The following is a 20,144-nucleotide window of genomic DNA, read 5'->3' as shown; positions in this document are numbered from 1 at the left end:
CCACTGTTAGAGACAAGATAATGGACTAGATGGGCCATGGGTCTGATCCAGTCTGGCACTTCCAATTTACCTTCATGCCCCGAGGGGTTGGAGGAAATGCAGATGAGCACTCCCCCAGCAAGTGCTTCAGGAAAAGTTTTGTCTCACTTAGGCTCAATGTTTCCTGGAGCTCTGAGATCTGCATCCTGAGCTCCCCTTATATGGGACCAGCTGGCCAACACAAAGGGAGACATGGCCCTGCCCTGTCCTCCCTGCCCACTTTGGGACAGGCTAGTGCCACTTTCAGCATTATCTAGTGGAGTCCTTAGGAAACCACAATGAGCAGACTGTGCTGTGTAGAGGCACAGGCACAGGAAGGCACTTTAAACTCTTCTCTCATCAGACGCCCTTTCCCCACCACTCTAGGCCGGGAATAATCAAGCCCTTGGACTTTTGGTCAGTCTTTGCTTCCTTCAACATCAAATGTTTAGATTTGGGAACAAATCCTGCTAAGCTGGTTCATTCAGGTCATGAGTCAGCAAGATGCTTGCTTGGCTCTAAGTATGCCCCATAAAGTCAATAAGTCTTAAGCATGGGCTTAAGCACATAGCTGAATAGGGATGGTCTGCTAAATCAGGGCCTCAGATAGTCCCATTAACATCAGTAGGACAACTCAAGTAAGGTGAGCAGAAGCCAGCCCTTCATCTTCAAGATAATAAAGGGGAAGCTAGAGAAAGAGTTTCATGAAAATGTTTAAAGTACTGTGCATTTATTACACGTAGTTGCTCCTTAACACTGAGGGTTTGGCTACACTTGCAGCTGTACAGCGCTGGGAGTTACAGTTGTCTTCGTACAGCTGTGTAGGGAAAGCACTGCAGTATGGCCACACTGACAGCTACCAGCGCTGCAGTGTGGCCACATTTGCAGCGGTGTTGGGAGTGGTGCATTATGGGCAGCTATCCCAGCATTCAAGTGGCTGCAACGTGCTTTTCAAAAGAGAGGGATGGGGTGGAGTGTGACAGGGAGCGTGGGGGAGAAAGAGAGAGTGGATTTTTGGAGCCGACGCTGTGTCAGCTCCCTGCCTTGCAAATTCCGATCACTTCCTCCACCCCTCTCTCATTCCTGCTGCCAAGTGCAAATATTAAAAGGGTGAATGTAAAGTTTGCGCCTATCCTATGAACATTACATAAATAACTCTTACCAAAAGGCATCTCTCTGTTGTTGGCTATTTTGTTGTTCCCCGTGCTCAGAACATTTTTTACAACACAGTTGTATATGAACCGCTAAATATCAAGGCAGGTCACTCCTGTATTATGAGGCACTTTATATAAAATAATCAGCAAACCTTTGGGAATGATTGAAGAAAAGACTTGCTTACATGTCACTGCGTTAGAAATGTTATGTAGTTCCATTAGAGGCAATGGTTAATTGCTGAGTGCCAGATAGAATGATTACATCTGCCATCTCTAAAAGAAGTCGGAATGCTGTCATTCACTTTGAAATGGCTTGTTGCGTTCATCAGTCTAGATGGCATAGAAAAGTTATAACCACACAAGCCATATGGAGAATGTAAAGAACAATTAAGTGCTTCCCGAGCAATGGGACTTGATGGGAAAATGTTTCCAGATGCATGTAATCCATACAACATTTGATTAGCAGAATTGGGTACTTGTAGACACTGCCCAGTTAAGTCTTCAGATTTACCATTTTTCAGATTTGTTATGCCAAGGGAAGATAGCACAGGCATATCCATCATGAAGTGGGGTAAAATATGTGGATTGGTGCCTCCCAGTTTTTCGTGGCTTGGAAATACAAGTGACTGTTGTCTCAAAAAGCTTGTAGGGCAAATCTTGTAATAAAGGGGCAAATTGAGATTATGTAGATATGTTTCAGGGCATGACCCTCCAATGTTGCTTGCTGACAAGTGAAATGTAGGAGGTGAGCAAGATGGAGAAAGCAAGGAGTTCAGAGGAGATGGCGTCCCACCACTTGAGGTTGCAGGTGAAGAACCAGAACTCCCATCTAAAAAAGAAAGCAAAAGTCATCAAAATGTTGCTGTTGAATGTTAACAAATGAGAATTATGGCTGGAATCCTGACCACACTGAAGTCAGCGTAGCCTGCTATCATTTTCATCTAAATATCTACTGACTCCAAAGGGAATTCTGCAAGCAGTTCTATGGCAAGATCCATCCATAAATTATGCATCAAATCTTTGTTATTTAGGCCCCAGTTCAGCAAGGTACTCATGCATGTGTGTGTAAACATGTGACTACTTCCATTAACGTTTTTGCAGCAGGAACAGAGAAAGATTTTCTTTATTGATATTTGGGTCATTTACAATAAGACATTACAATTACATTCTCTTGACATGTATAGGTACATATCTTAGTACAGAATTAACCGTATTAAGCAACATCCTGAATATTGATCATATCTTGTTATATCATTAACATATCTCTTTTTTTTGTCCCAGTAACTTGATCGGAACTTCTTAGGTGCTGAAACTCACACACATTCTTAAATACCTTGTTGAATCAGGCCTCTATGTATAATCAATTCTCTTCATCTTTTTATAAATGAGCAGTGTCACATTTAAGGTGCTCTATTTTCCTTGTGATTTGCAGGGGTTTTCCTTGCATATAACAATAGAAATACTTCTTATTCAGCATTGATGGAGATTTTTGCCTTGCACCCCCGATCACAGGAATTGACTCATTTTATTTAGTTTTCACTGCAGTTTATAAGACACCTTTAATCACTGTTTCCAAAACAACTTTAAATGTTCTTTTCAATTTAACATCCTATTTTCTGACGCAGATCAATGAGTGCTTTCATAAATTTATTAGAAAAACAACATCCACTTATTTTACATTTATTAGGTCACTGGTGTATAATGCCATTGTTCAGCACAAGATTTCAGCAATGTGCATTCCTGTTACTAAGCTGACATTATTTTAAGATGGCATCATTTAAAAGCCCCATTCTTCTGCAGATGTATTAGCACAGCTCCATTGCACCTTATATATCACAAAATTTTGGATCTACTTTTTTTCTCATTTACTTATACGTATTAATGCTGTCATGGAAAAAAAACCAAAATATCCACAGTTGCTTTTTGTCACATTTGTAAAATGGTTGTGGCATGTTTAGGATCTTTCTTCATTTACACTATAATTCAAATTCATGTACGCAAGACATGATCTGGTCAGGTTTTATGTGTAATGGTCTATAAGAAATCTTTTGATATTCTATACTTTTTGCTGTCAGTATATGAGATTGATATAATGTGAAAGTTTAAGAAATGATGCAATGTAGAAACTATTCTTGTTCTCAGATTAACTGCAGACCATATCATGTATGTATATACAGGAATGATGGCATATTTTTGCACATTAAGGGCTTCATCTTTTTCACATTGATGTCAATTGCTGTTTTAATATTGATTTCAATGGGAGAGGGAGCAGGCAACAGAAGGGACCCATTCTCCTCCTCCTACCTAATTCTCATTAATATTATAGTGTTTTAGGGGCAACTTAAGCAATGTAAGATCACATCTGTAATGGCAAGTTCATTATCTAAACTTGCACAAGTCGTCTCAATGCAGCTAAGTCGGGGACAGTGTGTAGAATATTATTATAAACTTAAAAAGCTCCTTAAAATGTACATAAAGTGGTTTCCAATAGATCTTTGGATTTTGTGGGGTGCGAAATTAATAAAATAGCATTGCAAATCTGGTTCAGCATTTTTATTAGGTACCATAAATAGATTGTTGCTGAGATTTTTTCAGCATCTACAGCATTCATTTTGTCTGCGCTTTGTGTGTGTCATTATCAGTAGTGCACCACTCCTTGGAAAGTCTGTTAACTTTTAGAATATGAAAATTCTTGCTCTTCCATAAGCTGCTCTAAGTTCTGATGGATTTATGTAGGCATGTTTAGACTAGATGGCCTTGTCATGTTCTGAAATTATTTAGTTAAATTATTAACAAAAAAAAATACAAGTCCTGTTTAGGAGTAGCTAATGGACACATTGTCAGTGTTTTACAAATGCAAGCAGAGCATAGCAAATCATTGCACCAAGTCACTGAAAAACTTTTCCTGGGTCACTTAACTTTCTTTGCAGTACAAATATTTAGACCTGATCTTATTCCCATTGAATACAATGGATATTTAGACCAAGCTGTGCGTACATGTATCATAGTGTGTGTGTGTGCCCATATCATTTAAGTGAAGGTGATATTAGTATTCTCAGCCCAATTGTTCAAAAGTCGTTTGGACCCAAAAAAGTCATGAAATTGTCTTGAAAAATCATGAGATTTTTTTAAATAAATCATTTGCCTTCTAGGTTTTAAGCCCTTAGGATGTGTGTTTTCAAGCTTTTCTCCACCACCATGATGTCCAGAAACTCACTTTTATTTAAATGAAAGCTGAGATTCAGATATGTTCATATGGCCAGGAAATTTGGCCTTTAAGAAAAACACTAAATATCATGGGACTAGCAATAAAACCCAGGAAAGTTGGCACTTCTATGAAATGCATATCATAAATGGCTCTCATCATCCACCTTTTACTATCTTGCCTGCACTCTGCCCACTTATCCATCTCCTCTAGGACTATTTCTAGCATTACAAACCTCTGAACAGTATTAGCTATATTTTGCTTACGGCCGCTTATGCAGCCATCCAAAACTCATGCTGAAAAAACTTTTATAACATCCCACACCATCATTAATTCTATACAGTATTTCTGTGTGTAGCCTCTGTGTCCATGTATCTTGAGTTCTTGATCTTATAAAATAAGAACTATTCACTTTGAAGATAATGTGGGATGTATATGCCACAATATAGAAATCTTCACATTTTTCATAAGATAAATGACTGTGTTAAATTAGTAAGTATAGTGTTTTCCAATGGTAGAGTCACAGTTTTTCATCTGGCTCTATGAGCAGAGATTCTTCAAGCAAAACTTCCAGTGGACATTTTGCCTGTATAAATTCTGCAGGATTGGGCTCCAAACAAATAATTTCTCAGTGGAGATAATTTTTATTTGAAAAATCTTGCAACACTTATTTGCAACTTTGCAGCAGTTAAATGTCATATTATTGATAATTTCTAGATATTGTATCATCTTCTTTACTATTTAAACATTGGATTTTGTTTATCCAAAAAAAGAATAGTAGCAAACCATAGAAAATATAATTAGATCTTATTATGATCCTATTTCAAAATAATTTTCTAGAATGGAGTGGACAATCACAAGAAATTTAAGGATTGTGTAACAAGATAGCAAAATAACAAACCTATTCTAAATATCCCTCCAAAATAGCTGAATACTGTTTTCTCATACAAGTTATAGGTGTGAATCCTGTTTCAATATTCTCAGCTCCAGCTGAATGGTTAGTGTACATTAAAGCATTACTAAAATGTTCATGGGGCAAGTTTCATGCTCCTTAAATTAATTTCTACAGGAGTCTTTCTTGCATTAGGTATGTGGAATTGGGTCTACAGAACTGTTGTGTGGTATCTACTCACTTCCTCTGTGTAATATTTATTTTATTGTATGTACTCTTATTTTTAGATTTAATACATGGACTTATCAAAATCTTTAAGTTTATGCACAATGCTAAAATACATTAACTACAGCACTTAATAATTAACTAATTGACACATTAGCATGGAAAGAATACAGGCACAGCCTGTATTAGACCAGCAGAGGGAATGAATTTTATAGCAAAAGGTCCTTCACTGAAAATGCCCCACCACCAGATGTTCAAATATGATGGCGTTAACTCAAGCATCTCAAGATGGCCTTTAGTCACCAGATAAAACATAATGTGATAGATGGTCTTTAAGGCTTCAGACCTACAATAATCTCCAGGAGGGTGGAATTTTGTACCTCTATGTAGCCCCACTGAAATGCTGCAAGGACCCTTCTGGGCACAGCTCTTTGCAGGATCAGGGCCTGAGGTAACTGTCCCTAAACTAGTTGTTGTTATTGTTGATTTAGTATGTTACTTTTTTGTCCTTTTTAGATATTTGTTTATTCTTCAATGTCAATTGATTTGAGAATTAATAAAGAGTTAATGTAAAAATATTGTCTCGCTCACAGAAACAATCAACTAGGTAGTTGTTATTAAGCATAAACATCAAGAAAGGACAGAGGCAGTAAATTTGAATTCTAATCCTTTTGTCACAGTGCCGTCACCTAGAATGGCATCCTGCTCCTGTCATGTCATTTCACACATGCACAACAGTTAGATTATTTCTGTTTTATGCTTAATATTTTGTTTACATCTTAGAAACCACTGGAACGTTCAAAACTCACCTTGGGTTTCTGCACCAAAGGTCTTAAAATCCAGAGTAAGTGGTGGCCTCCATGGATATGTTTCCAAAAGTCCATCCAGCACTCCCCTATAAAGTAGAATTTGGAATTCAGTGACTTGGTGGATATGGCTCCTGCAGAGAATTACCTTTGCGGACTTCCTGCCTTACTAGATATCTTTCATAAAGAAAGATTACATAAATATTCTAAAGCATTCTCTCTTTTCCTTCTTTCTTTCTTTCTTTCCAGTCAGTTAACTAAGTCATTTCAAATCTAAAATTAAAATAGTAAATTAAAAGTAGTAAGAAATAGAGCACAGATCTGTTTACACACATGAGAATGTACAGAATTCGTGGTTGACAATTTATAAAAATTACCTGTTTCTCCCAGGATCTCTAAATCCTTTAGCAAAGGGATTCCTGTCTATTTTCAGTTTGGTAATCTAGAGATTAAAAAGTTACAATAATCAAATAATTGTAGTGAGTAAATAAAGCCAGGTGAAAGTAGGATTAAAACTATATAATGGGCGTATAGTTTATATTGTTTAGATGAAAATCTGCTTTCCTGGATGCTACACATAGCCCTGTTATCTTCAGTGGAAGGCCAGGACAAGATTTGGCTCAAATATGGCTATTGTTGCTATTATAAATATCCCTCCCTCCCTATGCACTTTAAAGCAGCACTTAATTATTATGATGATTCCTTAATCTAAGGCAGATTGAATTCCTTTCCCTTTGATGTTTTCTAAACAAGTTTCCCTTCTATTTATTTTATCTGCAGTTTTGTGCACATGTTTTTAATGCTATTTCCATAACACTGAACCATTGCACCTAGTCCATAGGACTAGGACTCAGCACCTTGCAGCATCAGGCCTTTTCTAAATACAATTAGTATTTATTATTGTTGTTGTCAAGTCCCCGGGAAGAGCAAATCTCCAAGGATTTCTTACTGAAAATAGCAGCCCTGCGTAAACTGGCCACAATATATCCTAGTGTGTGTTATGGAACATGCTCAAAATTAATAATAAAAAAAAAGTTAAAAATTCAGGATTCCAGCTGCGGTTCTGTTTCCCGGGAATCCAGAAAAGGTGAAGGTCTCCCTGTTCCCCGGGCCGCTTTACCTGCTGGTTTTGATAAGCCGTTACAGTGGTGAATTCGGTTTCCTTAAATGAAAAGGTTTTAACCCCTTCCGCTGGCAGAGACTGGATCTGGGCCAGATCAAATCTGGAATCCTGCACAATCACGTGCACTCTGGGTTTGTACTTGTGCATGGACTGCAGGATAATCTGTAAATTACAAGGAAAAGAGGGTGAGCAGCTCTCCCCTCCGCACAGAAAGGGACAAGAACCCGTGTCCAACTGAAATTCTTCTCCCATTAGCAACAGCCGAGTAGCTCCTGTCTGCTCCTGTTTTCCGAGCTGAACTAACTGCCTCGAAATCAGTACTGACTCTAAACACCGCGTTAGTAAACTCAAATTTGTGTTCGCCTCTGGGAAAATTCGGGGGGCTGGTGGTGTCCATTTTGCTTTGCTAAAGCCCCCCTGCTTGTTTTATTTTGCAAATACCAGCAAAAAAAACCACACACACACACACAGAGCTTAAATCAACGGCTCGACTCTCTGGTGATCGTTTCTCCTCTGCCCCAAATCCCCATCAAAGGGCAGCACTGGCAGCGCCTCCTCCAAACTGCTCTCTCGATCTTCGTACAACATTTAGGGCGGAAAACAAGCCCCCGCGCCCCACATCAGGATAGGAACTGGGGGCTCGAAAATCCAGTTCGTTTAACTCAAGAGGAAAGGGACAGATTGTAGGTGAGTGTGGGATATTCCCTAAAATCTACCCTTCCCCCCCCCCCCAGCCGTGCAGGATTTAGGCGCTTTCTGTCACAAATGACTGCAGTGGAAAGGCTGTAAGGTTGCGGCTCTTGTGTGCAGACACAACCCCCCTTCCCGATGTCTGCTGCGTGCTGGGCACTTGGAATAACGGGTCTCACTCAGGCTGGTGCTTATGGACACCCACTGATTCCGCGTGGGGCTTCCCTGGTTAGCATCTGACTTGCCTGCAAAACGCGTTGCGTCTTTAGGGTCCTGGCCTCGCCCCAAGGTGGGCCTGGAGCCCGCAGAGCGGTTCCTGGTCAGTCCCTCTTTCCTCAGCTTCCCCTGGAAGCATGTGCCCCGGATCCAGCCACAGATTGGAAGCGGGATCCCCAAGGGACAAGGAGGCCCAGAGACGGCGAGACAAAGACCCATGCATTTATGCCACAGCCGGCACTGCGGCCGGCTAAACCCCTTCCCACCTCTGCCCCTCCAGGGGCAAGTAACGATTCTCCCCAGACAAGAAATCAAACTGAAGGGGCTGCGGGGGAGGATGGGGGGTCCGCCTCCCTCTCCCCTGCCGGAGGAGGACCGGGCTAAGTCCACACCTACATGGCCTTTGTCGTCCATCTCATTGTTGGTGAGTTTCACCCTGTCGAAGCTGATGATTTGCCTCATCCAGGTCTCTCCCGAGCAGGGGGAATCCGGGTGGATATAGAGCCTGGGCGTTATACAGGAGTGGTCTGTGTTCCCAGCCACCATCCACTGGGAGCTGTGGTAGACATACCTAGAACGGGAGGGCACAGCGGGGTCAGCAGACAATAGCAGGACCCCGGGCCGGCTGCCAGGCCTAGGGAAGGCCAGTGGCTCCCGCCCCAGGGGCGCAGCAGGGAGGGGTAGGGCCAGGGCGGTCGCTGGGGCTGGCCTGTATTTCCGGACGCCAGCCGCAGCGAAACCGATCTGCGCCGCAGAGTGAGATCCGCTGAGCCCGAGCGCTCTGCCTGCTCGTAGCCGGGGCTGGGTTCCGCGCAGGGCGCCTCAGCTCCCCAGCGGTGGGGCTTGTTTCCCCGGCCAGGCTGTGCCCAGCCGGGCATTGCAGGGAGGTGTGTGCGCCCTGCACAGGGAAACCCAGCAGCTGGGTCGGCCTCACCCAACCCTTCAGGGCTGGCAGAGCGGGGGATGTGGGTAATCCTGGCCAGGAGAAGCAGGACCCCCGCGGGCTCTCGGCGCTGCACAGACACTCTCCCTGTGCGCACGTGCGGCCGCTAAAACAAATGTGTTTCTAAAGGGCTGCAATTCAAAATCGGAGTTATCAGTTGCTCCCGCTGCTTTGTCGGCCTCTGCCTCGTCATCTGTGTCACCGGTGAGGGGGAGGTTTTAGGTGAGAAAAAACTCCCCCGCTACTCCCCCCCACTCCCATTTCCTTCCTGGGTTTAGGTTTCCTGCCCGTTCTCAGCTCCTCTTCCTGGGCAGTGGAAGTGTCCCTCGGCCGGCGCACAGCCCCGGGGGCGCTAGTTTCATTGCACCCCCAGGCCTTGCGGGTTGATTGCACTGGTGGAAGGGTGGGGTGCCCTGGGCAAGGCTGCTTGTTGTGTCTGTGTTGGGTCATTTCGCTGTTGCACCCAAAGCAAGGCCGGCTCTGAACCTCCCTCTTCGGTTTACACCGATAATCTTTGCATACACATTCCCGAAATAGCCCTTGTTACTCGGGAGCCAGGGCCTGTCCCCCCCGGGCGGCGATCACCCCCTGCCCCGTGTCCCTTTTCACACCCCTGGCATTCGGTGACTGTTGGGCAAGCCGCACAGACCCGGCGGGCTGGCCTCTCCTCCCCGCAGTCCCCAGCACCCTCGGGGGCACCAGGCCACAAGGAACCTGCTTAGGGGATGGGGACTGGACGCATTGCCCTGCCCGGGGGGGGGTGTGCGCACCCGGGGCAGGGATGGTCAAGGGCCACAGGCGAGGCATCCTACGGAGCTGCAAGATGCCTCGGTCAAGCGCAGAGACGCCCTAGGCTAGAAAACACTCCCGGGGTGTTTGCTGCGCGGAGGCAGCGGGGTGCGCTTCGAAACGCGCGAGTGAGAGCCGCCGCTCTGAGTCTGGGCGCTAGGGAGTTTCACCGAAACGATGTGGGGAGAAGGCTCTGTTGCTTGTCGCAGGTAATCAGCTAGTTATTGTAATCAACTTGCGTGGTGCAGGCTGGTTTGGTTTCGCTGTAAAACGCGCGGCATTTGATGGATCCGCTTCTTTACCTGTATCTTTTGGAGTCCACGGGGACCACGTCAATGGCGACGTAATATTGTTTCGCTGGCTCCAGACCCTTCACTTTCACCCTGACAGAGGGAAACATTCTCCTGCGGGATGGAGAAAGGAGCCCGTTATTCCCCCTCTTTCGTCTGAAGCTTGTAAGGCGGGAGTAAAAAGTTTCAGGACAAAGCTCCCACTTTAAAAGTCGAAAACGATTTTTTTAAAAAAAATAATCCTTTTCGAGGAATGGGAAACGGGATTGCACCGAATATATGAGGAGTGAAATCCTGTAGGGGTTGTCGCTCTTAGCACAAAACACTACACAGAACATGCGGAGTAAAATATCTGTTAGGCGCGGGTGTTCCTGGAGATAAGGAACATTTAGCTGTATATGAACAGTTGCCGTAAGATCTACTATGTGGGAAATATTAAAGTATATGCATGAACAAACGATCGCTATAGGAAAACAGAATTCCACGGATCGCAGTTTCTAACATTTGTAATGTTGTTCATATCGATATTGCTAATACGTGTGTTGATTACAATATTTAAGAGAAAACACACACCAAATATAGTCTCTAGGAGATATATTGGAACATTAAGTTTGAAGATTTTATAGGCTGCTATTCCAGTTATCCTGCATACATTTATACTACCCTCTTTCTGAACGCATGGCTACTGGTTTGCTTCTGGTCCAGTTGCCAAATCTGTGACAAAGGGGTTTAATGAATGGATTCAGTTTCATATTTTACAACGCTCTCTGGAGCGTCCCGTAGTTTCTGAATCGTTAGCACAAGCAATCGAAAGCACAACACGTATGTAAGAACCTGTTTTTCTCTTGGGCCAAAAGACACCCTATGGCTATCACCCATGAATTACATACAAACACCCAGACCCCCGGGCTTGACTGGCTCTGCCATACCTGCCGGCTTTGGTAATAATCATTTCCGTGCCGATCTCATGAAATCTTTTCCAGAGTTCAGATCCTTGCAGTTCCACGTGGATATCATCCTTCGCTTCTCGGCTTTCGGCGCTAGCCGAGAAGGAAGCCGATGTGCCTGCTTTAGGTCGCTTTTCTGCCAGGAACAGAAATGAGAAGCGTTTGCATGGTTGCTGTTCAGAGCAAGTTTACATGTACAGAAATGCCCCCCGCCCGAATTAGCCTGCAGAGCCCCCCCGCCCCCAGCCCTGGGCATTGGCTTTCCGGATACGGGCTGCAGCAGAAGGGAAAATATTTAATCTATTATACAGAATATTTCGTCTTACTCTAAATCTAGACTAACCATCCCTGCGAGCGCCTGGAGATTAAAGGAAAACAAGGGTTATTTTCCGTGGCAGGCACAAATCCTCTCGTGTCAAACCTGAGCCGAGGGCAGCGCTCCCTTCTCTAGTTAGGGTTTGCAAAGGAACCGGGAAGCCGCTCAGGTGAGACAGGGCGTTCGGGGACTTTATTCCAACCGCCGGGAAGTTTCGCGTGCACCAGCCGGGCAAGTTCTTCACTCTCTGTTTCTATGAAACCTGCTGCTCTGCAGGGCAGGGGAACAGCTGGATGCGGCTCAGCTCCCGCAAGTCAGCCAGAGAGCTCGGGAGGTTTCTTTCACACATGGCTGTGGTTTTGCACGTACGCAGATCTCAGGCTCCCCGCAGCCTCTCCCTGTGACCTGGCTGCGGAGTTTGAGGAACTGAACCCATCTTGCGTGAGTTCGCGAAGCCTTTAGCCACGAAGGAATCTCTGCGCCAGCTCCCGTCAGACGTTATTTAAAGAGAAAAACGGGGGATACTAACCAGGTTCCTGGCTTTTTCCGATCCCTCTGCAGCCGGTCCCGTCCTCCTCTCCCTTCTCTGCGCGATGCGGTTGTTTCTCATCTCTGAAGTCCTGCAGTTTCCTCTTTGCGGATTTCCCCACTAAGGCTTCCACGGAGAAAGCGTGAGCTCGGGAACTTAGAGCCATCCCGGCGCAAATTGGATCCTCCAGAGCGGAACTTCAAGCCTGATCCTTTAAAAACGGGGAGGAAATCCCCCAAATCCTAAAATAGAGCGAAAAGCCCCCTCGGGCAGCAGCGGCAAGGTTGCTCCTGACAGCCCCTTCCCTCGCACTGCCTCCACATCGTGCATGCGGGCACCCGCGGCAGGTTAAATCCCTCGATTTATTCCTCCTGCTCGTTCTACGAGATTGGCAAGGGGAGGATTTTTTAGGGAACAGACCTGCCCTCACTGGCAAGCGGAGCAGCTCCGATTGGGGAGCAGCCGCGTGAGAGAGATACTGTTGCATCCAACTGAATCAATAGAAGGCTGCAGGCACCACTGTTTGTTTTGGAAACTGTTGGGAGCGTAAAAAACATTGAGTGACAGTTCCTAGGGCTAAAGGGAAAAAAGGGGGGAAGACAGAAAAGGAGGGAGGGAGTGGAGAAAAGAGGGAGTCTGCCCCGTCTAGGATAAATCAAAGAGGTCACTGTTCTGCATTCAATTGTAAAAGCCAAAGAAATGTGACATAATTGCACACTAGGGGCCACTTTTCCAACAAAAGTGCAAATAATGTTTAACCAGAACCAGCAAAAATCTCTCTAGGCTTTTGCTACCCCAATTAAGACACAACGTGTGTGATTCACTTCAACTGTCTTGTTTTCCCTCCTCGGAAACCGAAACGGTGCTATTAAAGCAAACCGACTTCTTTGGGGATTTTAAAGATCATCGAGTCACACTATAGTCCCCTACCCCGAGGTGTAGGCGACTCCTTCGTATGTGAGAATAGGGGCAAGACGAAGGATTTTTTTAACAGGATCAAGGATGTAACATTTACACGTTTTCACTCCCAAGGCAGGACAAGGACACTGCATCACCGCCACCCAGGAGCCAGCATCTGCAGCAGATTAGAAAGGGAAAAATCCAAATATTTGATTCAAATTGTTCATTTCAGTTACTAATTCGAATAGCTTCCCGGTGTTGCAGATGTCCATATAACAGACAAAGGCAAGGCTACAACACAAGGCTTCGGAGGATTAAAATAATAAAAATGCAACGATTAAGTTACCAATTCTCAGAACAGATCTTCCCCTCATTTACTGATGAACAGAAATATAACCCGAGCTCTGCAAAACCCGGTCATTCGAAGGTATAGTTCCTTTCCCTTGAAGCGATTTCAGCCATAACTCCAGTGACTAGGTTTCCAAATATTACAAATCTCTTCTTTCTGCTTGGGAATGTTATTGAAAAGTGCCTTAAAAAAAACTTCCATCCCTTTTAAAATGTGACTGAAAGGGAAATAACTGTATATTTATCCTTGCCAACCAATTTATACAAATATCATTCACTCATTATTGAGGACTACTGAGAATGTCGATACATCATTCGTTCCCCCTTTCCTAGGATAAAAATGCTATGTCGTGTATTGAGAATATTTGTATAATTAGGGAAAGTAGATATTCGATACTATTGTTTACATTTCAGCCAGTATATTTTATAATAAATATAATACTTCTCAAAATCAGCAAAGTTGATTCATAAAGAACCTCGATTTAAAAAGCAAAATCAAACCAAACAGTAGGATTTACATCCTGCTCTAAATCCACATCCTCTTATTTCTCTCATTCAATAGCCACTTACATTCCGGGATCTCAAAGCGCTTTTACAGACATTAATTGAATTAACCTCCCAGACCTCCTGGGTGATAGGTAAGTGTAAAAAGATACGTACAGTCTGGTCTTGATCGGCTAAGGAAGTCCTGAGGATGAATCAGAACTTGACTATTTTTTAACCTCTTCAGAGGTCAACACCACAGCAGTTTCAATCCGTCTGATCGAATATTTATTGATTAGTTTTTATGCACCCATCACACTTGTCCCTAGGGCGCGCGCACACGTTCTTAAAAACAAGACAAAATGAGCTGCTGAACAACGAACAGACCCGCTCAACCCTAGTCCCTCTCCAGCAAAAGCTTTGGGAGATAAAATTAACGTGCCCCAAGCAGACTGAGCAATCAGGCTCTTTTGCCAGCGATGTGCACAGATGCGTTTGGGGGAAAGAGGGCAGAAGCCACTTTCCAACCGGGGACCTGGGTGCAAAGCTGTGGTACAGCCCGTTCTCGGTCACTATCCGTGGGCTGGAGCAGCGAATGCACTCACACGTTAGCCCTCCATCTGCATCTTAAATTGCTCAGGGGCATTTTGTGGGTGAGCTCCATACAGAGGGCAAAGTCACTCCGAGTGAAGGGATGGCCTTTATACAACGCCCTGTGGCCTTGATCTCTCCCAGACAAACGGGAGAGGGGAGTTCCAGACCTGAGTCTCCCACCCGCTCCGGACCCCTTGCCTAGTGGTCCCAGCTGTTCAAATCCAAAGGCTTTTAGTAAGAGTGTTCCAGCTGATCTAAACAGCCACAAAGACAGGTAGTTTCTCAGGTAGCAGGGGCCAAGCCCCTACATACATCTTGATCAGCTGCCACTGAATTCAGTGAACCAGATTATTCACCTTTGGTGCCAACCTATGTAAATCTCTGTCTCCTGACTGGCTCAACAGAGGTGTATTAAAAGCTTTGTTCTGGACCTTGGTCTTCACCTTCCCAACGTGTCAGTTGCTCTTAAAAAACGAAAAAAGGAGAAGCAGCTGTGACTCTTATGCCACTCTTTATAGCAGGGAGATTTCCAGACATTTCTCATGAAGACACTGGGAACGGATGTACCAATTTCTGTGCTGATTTCATGTTTCAGCAAACTCATGGATATTTGAACAGGCCATCAAGGGAGGTTGTGGAATGCCCCTCACTGGAAGTTTTTAAGAACAGGTTGGACATACACCTGTTGGGGACGGTGTAAGTTTACTTGGTCCTGCCTCTGCACAGGGGGCTGGACTTGATGGCCTGTCAAGGTCCCTTCCAGCCCTACATTTCTATGATTTCTATTTCTATGATTGATTGTCACAAATATTTTCAGGTAAGCCACTCATGGAAATCAATTGGCTTGATTCAGCCCCGCTGGTAGAGTGGCTGCAAATTGTACTCCCCTTCCCCAGCAATTGTTGGCAGGCAGGGTTTGTCTTCCCGTGCTCCCTGGGGTTCTACGGGAGGAGGGCTGCTCCATATTGTGGCTAGGTCTCCATAGGCGCCCCACCAATGGAGATTGCCTGGAGACCGCATTGAATCAGCAGCCCCCAGCAACTTGGCGAAACCCCTCCCACTTTTTGGAGCTGTGCTGCCTGACTCCGGGGTCCAGCCAGAGCAGGAGTTGCAGGCCCCTTGCACCAGAGCAAGCCTCTGGGTGGCCTTTCTACCCTCTGAATCCCAGCACTGACATTGGGCCTAGAGTAAGTCAGTCCTAATTTGGGGGTTTTACCCTATACCCAAGGCCCCATAGAAGCCTTAGGCCTAAATGAGACAGCAGCTCCCACAGAGACACACATGTACATCACAGGGTTCATGAGGCTGAGCTGTACCCTAATTATGCAGCAAAAAGGAATTGTGCAGCCATTTATGGGAGCAAAGCTTTGGCTTGTTAGAACACAGGATCCGCATCTGGCAACTAGATCCCTAAGTAGCAACTGCCTCTGCTGCGTCCTCTCATCCCCCAAATATTGAAGCCCCGTTGTCACTGCTGACCTTGCTCCCCCACTCCTTCAGCTGGTCACAGTCTCCACTCCTGCAGGGCTTGTAAGACCCACTGGCAAGGGGCAGATTATAAATTGTTGATGCTTCTCCTTTCCCCAGCTGGTAAAGCTTAGAGTGGAAAGTCCACAACCATCCCTGAGAGAAGGCATAGACAGACTGGCAATTACTTTTGCCTTTGCTGGTGTCCTCACTCTGGAAAGACCATCTTGCTGCCTCTCGCTCTGTATTTTTAAGGACAGCATTCTTGGAATAGTCATAGGAAATCCATCCCCTTCTCCTGCTGGGGAAAGCACAAAACAAAGAAAGAGACAGGGAAGGAGAGAGCAAATAGAAATAAAGGCCGTAAAAGAAACTTAAAAGCAGAGGTACGCAGCATGTGTATGCATTCATGTGCCACAAACAGGGATTTATGCTGCAGTCTGAATAAAAGGTAACATCCACAGCCATTTCCAAGGTTGCGTAATTACATTATACACAAAGCTTGTACAGGCCCATTTTACAGCTGGGCAAACTGAGGCATAGAAAAGCTTAAACAGTTTGCCCAAAGAAGTGTTATTCAGTTGTCAAGGGTGTTCTTGCATAACCACCTCCCTACTCTACCTCTTGGCATCAGCCTTAAATATACACAATAGAAGTGGCTTCGTGGATTACAAAGGTGTAAGAGTCTAATTTTATTTTCGTATGCCTTTTAATTGTGTCCCCAGCATTTGGAACATTAGTCTAGTGTCACTATCAACTTCTAGAGCGAGTTGGGATAAATGTATAATATTCTGACACTGCAGCAATAGCAATGAAATTTCAGGACTGTCTGAATCCTTTGCAAGATGTGGAACATTTCTTGTTCAAGGGCATAGGCAGCAGCTTCTGACTCCAGCTCTTACAAAGCCAGACACCAAAATGGAATTCTAAATTACAGGACAATCTATCTATATCTATATATAGAAAGTAGGATATATGGCATGAACTGCTGTAAATAGAAAACCGTATGTGTGGAATGTGCCTTGTCATTCTACTTCTTAGAGGTGGCCTAGCATGTGGTTTTGCTACTTCTGAGTTATAAAATTATCTCTAACTCATCAGAATAATGGAATATGCATATGACTTGAAGGGGAACATGACACATTTATGCAGAGAAATGGTGTGAAGGGTGCAACTTTTACTGAACAGAACAGAGTACACAACACAGCAAAATGGGTCTTAAACATGGGGAAACCACAGTCATTGACCAGGGAAAATCTCTTGAACCAAATAAAGCAGAATCCAAGTGAATCCACTGTTCCAAAAGCATTTGTTTCTCAGCTTCCCAGATCCATGCATGATAGAACATAAGAACAAAAGAATGGCCATACTGGGTCAGACCAAAGGTCCATCTAGCCCAGCATCCTGATTTCCGACAGTGGCCAATGTCAGAGGAAATGAACAGAACAGGTAATCATCAAGTGATCCATCCTGTAGCCTATTCCCAGCTTCTGGCAAACAGAGGCTAGGGACAGCATCCCTGCCATCCTGGCTAATAGCCATTGACGGACCTATTCTCCATGAACTTATCTAGTTATTTTTTGAACTCTGTTATAGTCTTGGCCTTCACAACATCATCTGGCAAGGAGTTCCACAGGTTGACTGTGTATTGTGTGAAATAAAGCTCTGCTCCAGTACAAAGTGTAAGAAGCATTGTCTTTACTGATGTGTTTCATAAGTGTCCTATATGTGAAAACTCCCCTATCTCTCCTGCCCAGCTCCCATTATCTGCCCAATAAAAACAAGTTTCAACAACAAATTCATCACTAGAACCAGAAGGGATAATTTACCTGGGACTGTTTAACAAATTGGTATTCTTGGGATGAAAAAAAAAATAGCTTGTGGGATTACAATGAACCGCACTGTGAAAAATATAACCTGATGCATAGTGCGAATTAACAATTGTACTGACTACACATTGCTCCAGCAGATGAGTGGGTAGCTGGGAAAGGACTCCCACCAACTGGGAGGTAGAGGGCAGAATGGCTCAGTCTCACGAAGCCCCCTCTACTTGAAGAGACTGCTCCTCAGCCAATCAGGGCCCATATTTACAGTGAGGAAGCCAATACTAAACCAATCAGTAAATAGTAGTCAATAGTATGTAATAGCAGTAAATAGTAAAGACATTGAAGTTTTTGAAACAGTTAGAGCTCTGCTGATGAAAAGTGCTATATAAGAAATAGGAGTTGTATTATTAAGAAAGAAAGACTAGCGTAAGTCAATAGTAAATAGTAAATCTGCTGGAAAATGCATTTTGGGGAACACCAAAACTATTTGAAAATTTGAGTCAAATTGGGTGAATAATTTTGGCAACAAACAAACAAACAAACAAGGAAAATCCTATTTAAAAAATGGGAAAGTTAGTTTTGACCGTTTGTTTTGAAATCGTGTTTCATTTCAAAATTTAGCTATGAAAAAAACAAAACAAAAAGGGGTGAAAAACACCCCATAAAATGACTGAAAACAAAGTGAAAAACTGAAAGAATTAATTTCAAGTCAAATGAAACATTTAATTGAAACTAAACTGGGTTTTTTTTTGTTTATTTCATTATGGTGAGAAATAATGAAAATAATCAGCAAAGGTTCAAACTGATATTTTTTAAACATTTTTCAGGTCAGCTCCTGAACGAAAAAATCAATTATTTACTCAGCTCTGTTCAAAACCTAGATCTCCTATGTGTCAGGACCTTCTCTGCCAGGAGGGATCTGAGGTTATTTAGTGCTTGGTAATGTAGCTCCTGCTGAAGATTACATTTTATATATTAATATAATGGGGAGTGCTGCAAGACCCTACCACTCTACAATGGCTGGCTGCACTCTAGGGGGAAGATGAAAGGCCTACTTACAGCTGATAGAACTTGGGTGCCAGAGACCTGTGGTTTGGGAACTGAAGGTCCTAGGTTCTTTTCCTGACACCAAATATGTCTGGCTTAGATTGCAATTCTGCTATTTTTACTTATGAGTTCCTTACAATATGCAAGCCTGTTATTGTAAGTACTCCACACATGGAATTCCCATTTGAATTAATGAGAATACTGTGCAAGATTAGGCCATGAAAGAATTACTGTTAGCTGTAATGGGAGAGAGGAAGGAACAGGAAAATTTCAGATTGATTTGGAATTATAACAGAAGAAGAGAAGCTTCAAATCAGCTATCCAGGAGGTATTATGAAGTATAATAATATCAATGTAAATTCCACAATGCATTTCAAAGAATGTTTTAATCTTTTTTGTCTAAAACATAAGGTCATAATGGGTCTATTAATATTTTCACTTACTCCAATGTAAATCAGGAGTGACTCCACTGAAATCAAGGGAGTTTCACTGACAGAAATTGAGTTAGTGAGAAGAGAATCAGGTCAAATAACTTTGAAGTGACAGGAAGTGCTGAGTAAAATACTGAAGAAGTGCATGTTGAAGGTGGAAATTTAAATTATCCGCTCTGGTTGCCAACTAGCTAGTTGCTGGGCAGGCTTACACTAGTCTGTCTTTCTTTCTTAATAATACGACACCTATTTCTTAGATAGCACTTTTCATCAGCAGAGCTCAAACTGCTTCACAACCTTTAAAGTCTTTACCCTCTTGTCAACCCTGGGAGATAGGGCTGGTTTACGCTAGTTCTTAGTGGATCAGTGGAATCAGTTGAAAGTCATGCTGATCCTATTTCTGAATCTGGGTATGTGCTGACTCAGGGATCACCCTCCTTCCCACTGTGTTTTTTAAATGATATCAGAGGGGCTGGGATTGTCCTTACTGTCTGCCCTGTGGTCTACTCTGTCTACCCTATGGATCAGCCTAAAGGCAGGACCTTCTTGGTTCAGGGGCATGACCTGCACAGCTCAATCCGGAGTCATTTAAGGGCTGTTTTCAATGCGCAGTACCAGGCTTTTCTAATTGGGTCAGTAAATCAGTGGCTATTTTTGCCTCCTTCCTGGTGTTAAATTATGTAAATATTTACTCATAACTCTGGATACTCTTGTTACCCGTATACACCTTTAATACTAAGTGAATCTGCTGGATCAAAGAGTATCATACTTCTTGCTGGCGTTTGGTGTATTTATTTCCCTCTTCTAGGATGCCCCAGCATCTCTCTCCTGCTCCAGCCAGAAACATCCTCAGAAGCGGCCTAGAGTACCAGGAGAGGGGTCTGCCTCGCTGCCTTTTCATGAGC

At 43.8% G+C, this 20,144-nt stretch overlaps 1 protein-coding gene across 1 annotated transcript; it reads right to left on the bottom strand.

The window, feature by feature from the left end:
* Positions 1-766: 766 nt before the first annotated feature.
* TBX22 (T-box transcription factor 22) lies at positions 767-12,309 on the bottom strand. The gene is made up of 8 exons (XM_050965124.1): positions 12,144-12,309; positions 11,281-11,434; positions 10,364-10,465; positions 8,726-8,900; positions 7,421-7,585; positions 6,678-6,742; positions 6,304-6,389; positions 767-2,001 (listed from the first exon to the last, which is right to left on the bottom strand). Exons 1-8 carry the CDS (start codon positions 12,307-12,309, stop codon positions 1,391-1,393), a joined length of 1,524 nt encoding a protein of 507 aa, XP_050821081.1. The 3' UTR covers positions 767-1,390.
* Between the last annotated feature and the right edge of the window lie 7,835 nt (positions 12,310-20,144).

Source organism: Gopherus flavomarginatus, chromosome 8 (assembly GCF_025201925.1).
Source record: "Gopherus flavomarginatus isolate rGopFla2 chromosome 8, rGopFla2.mat.asm, whole genome shotgun sequence".
Classification (NCBI taxonomy): Eukaryota; Metazoa; Chordata; order Testudines; family Testudinidae; genus Gopherus; species Gopherus flavomarginatus.
This window is presented reverse-complemented; position numbering and strand designations above follow the sequence as displayed.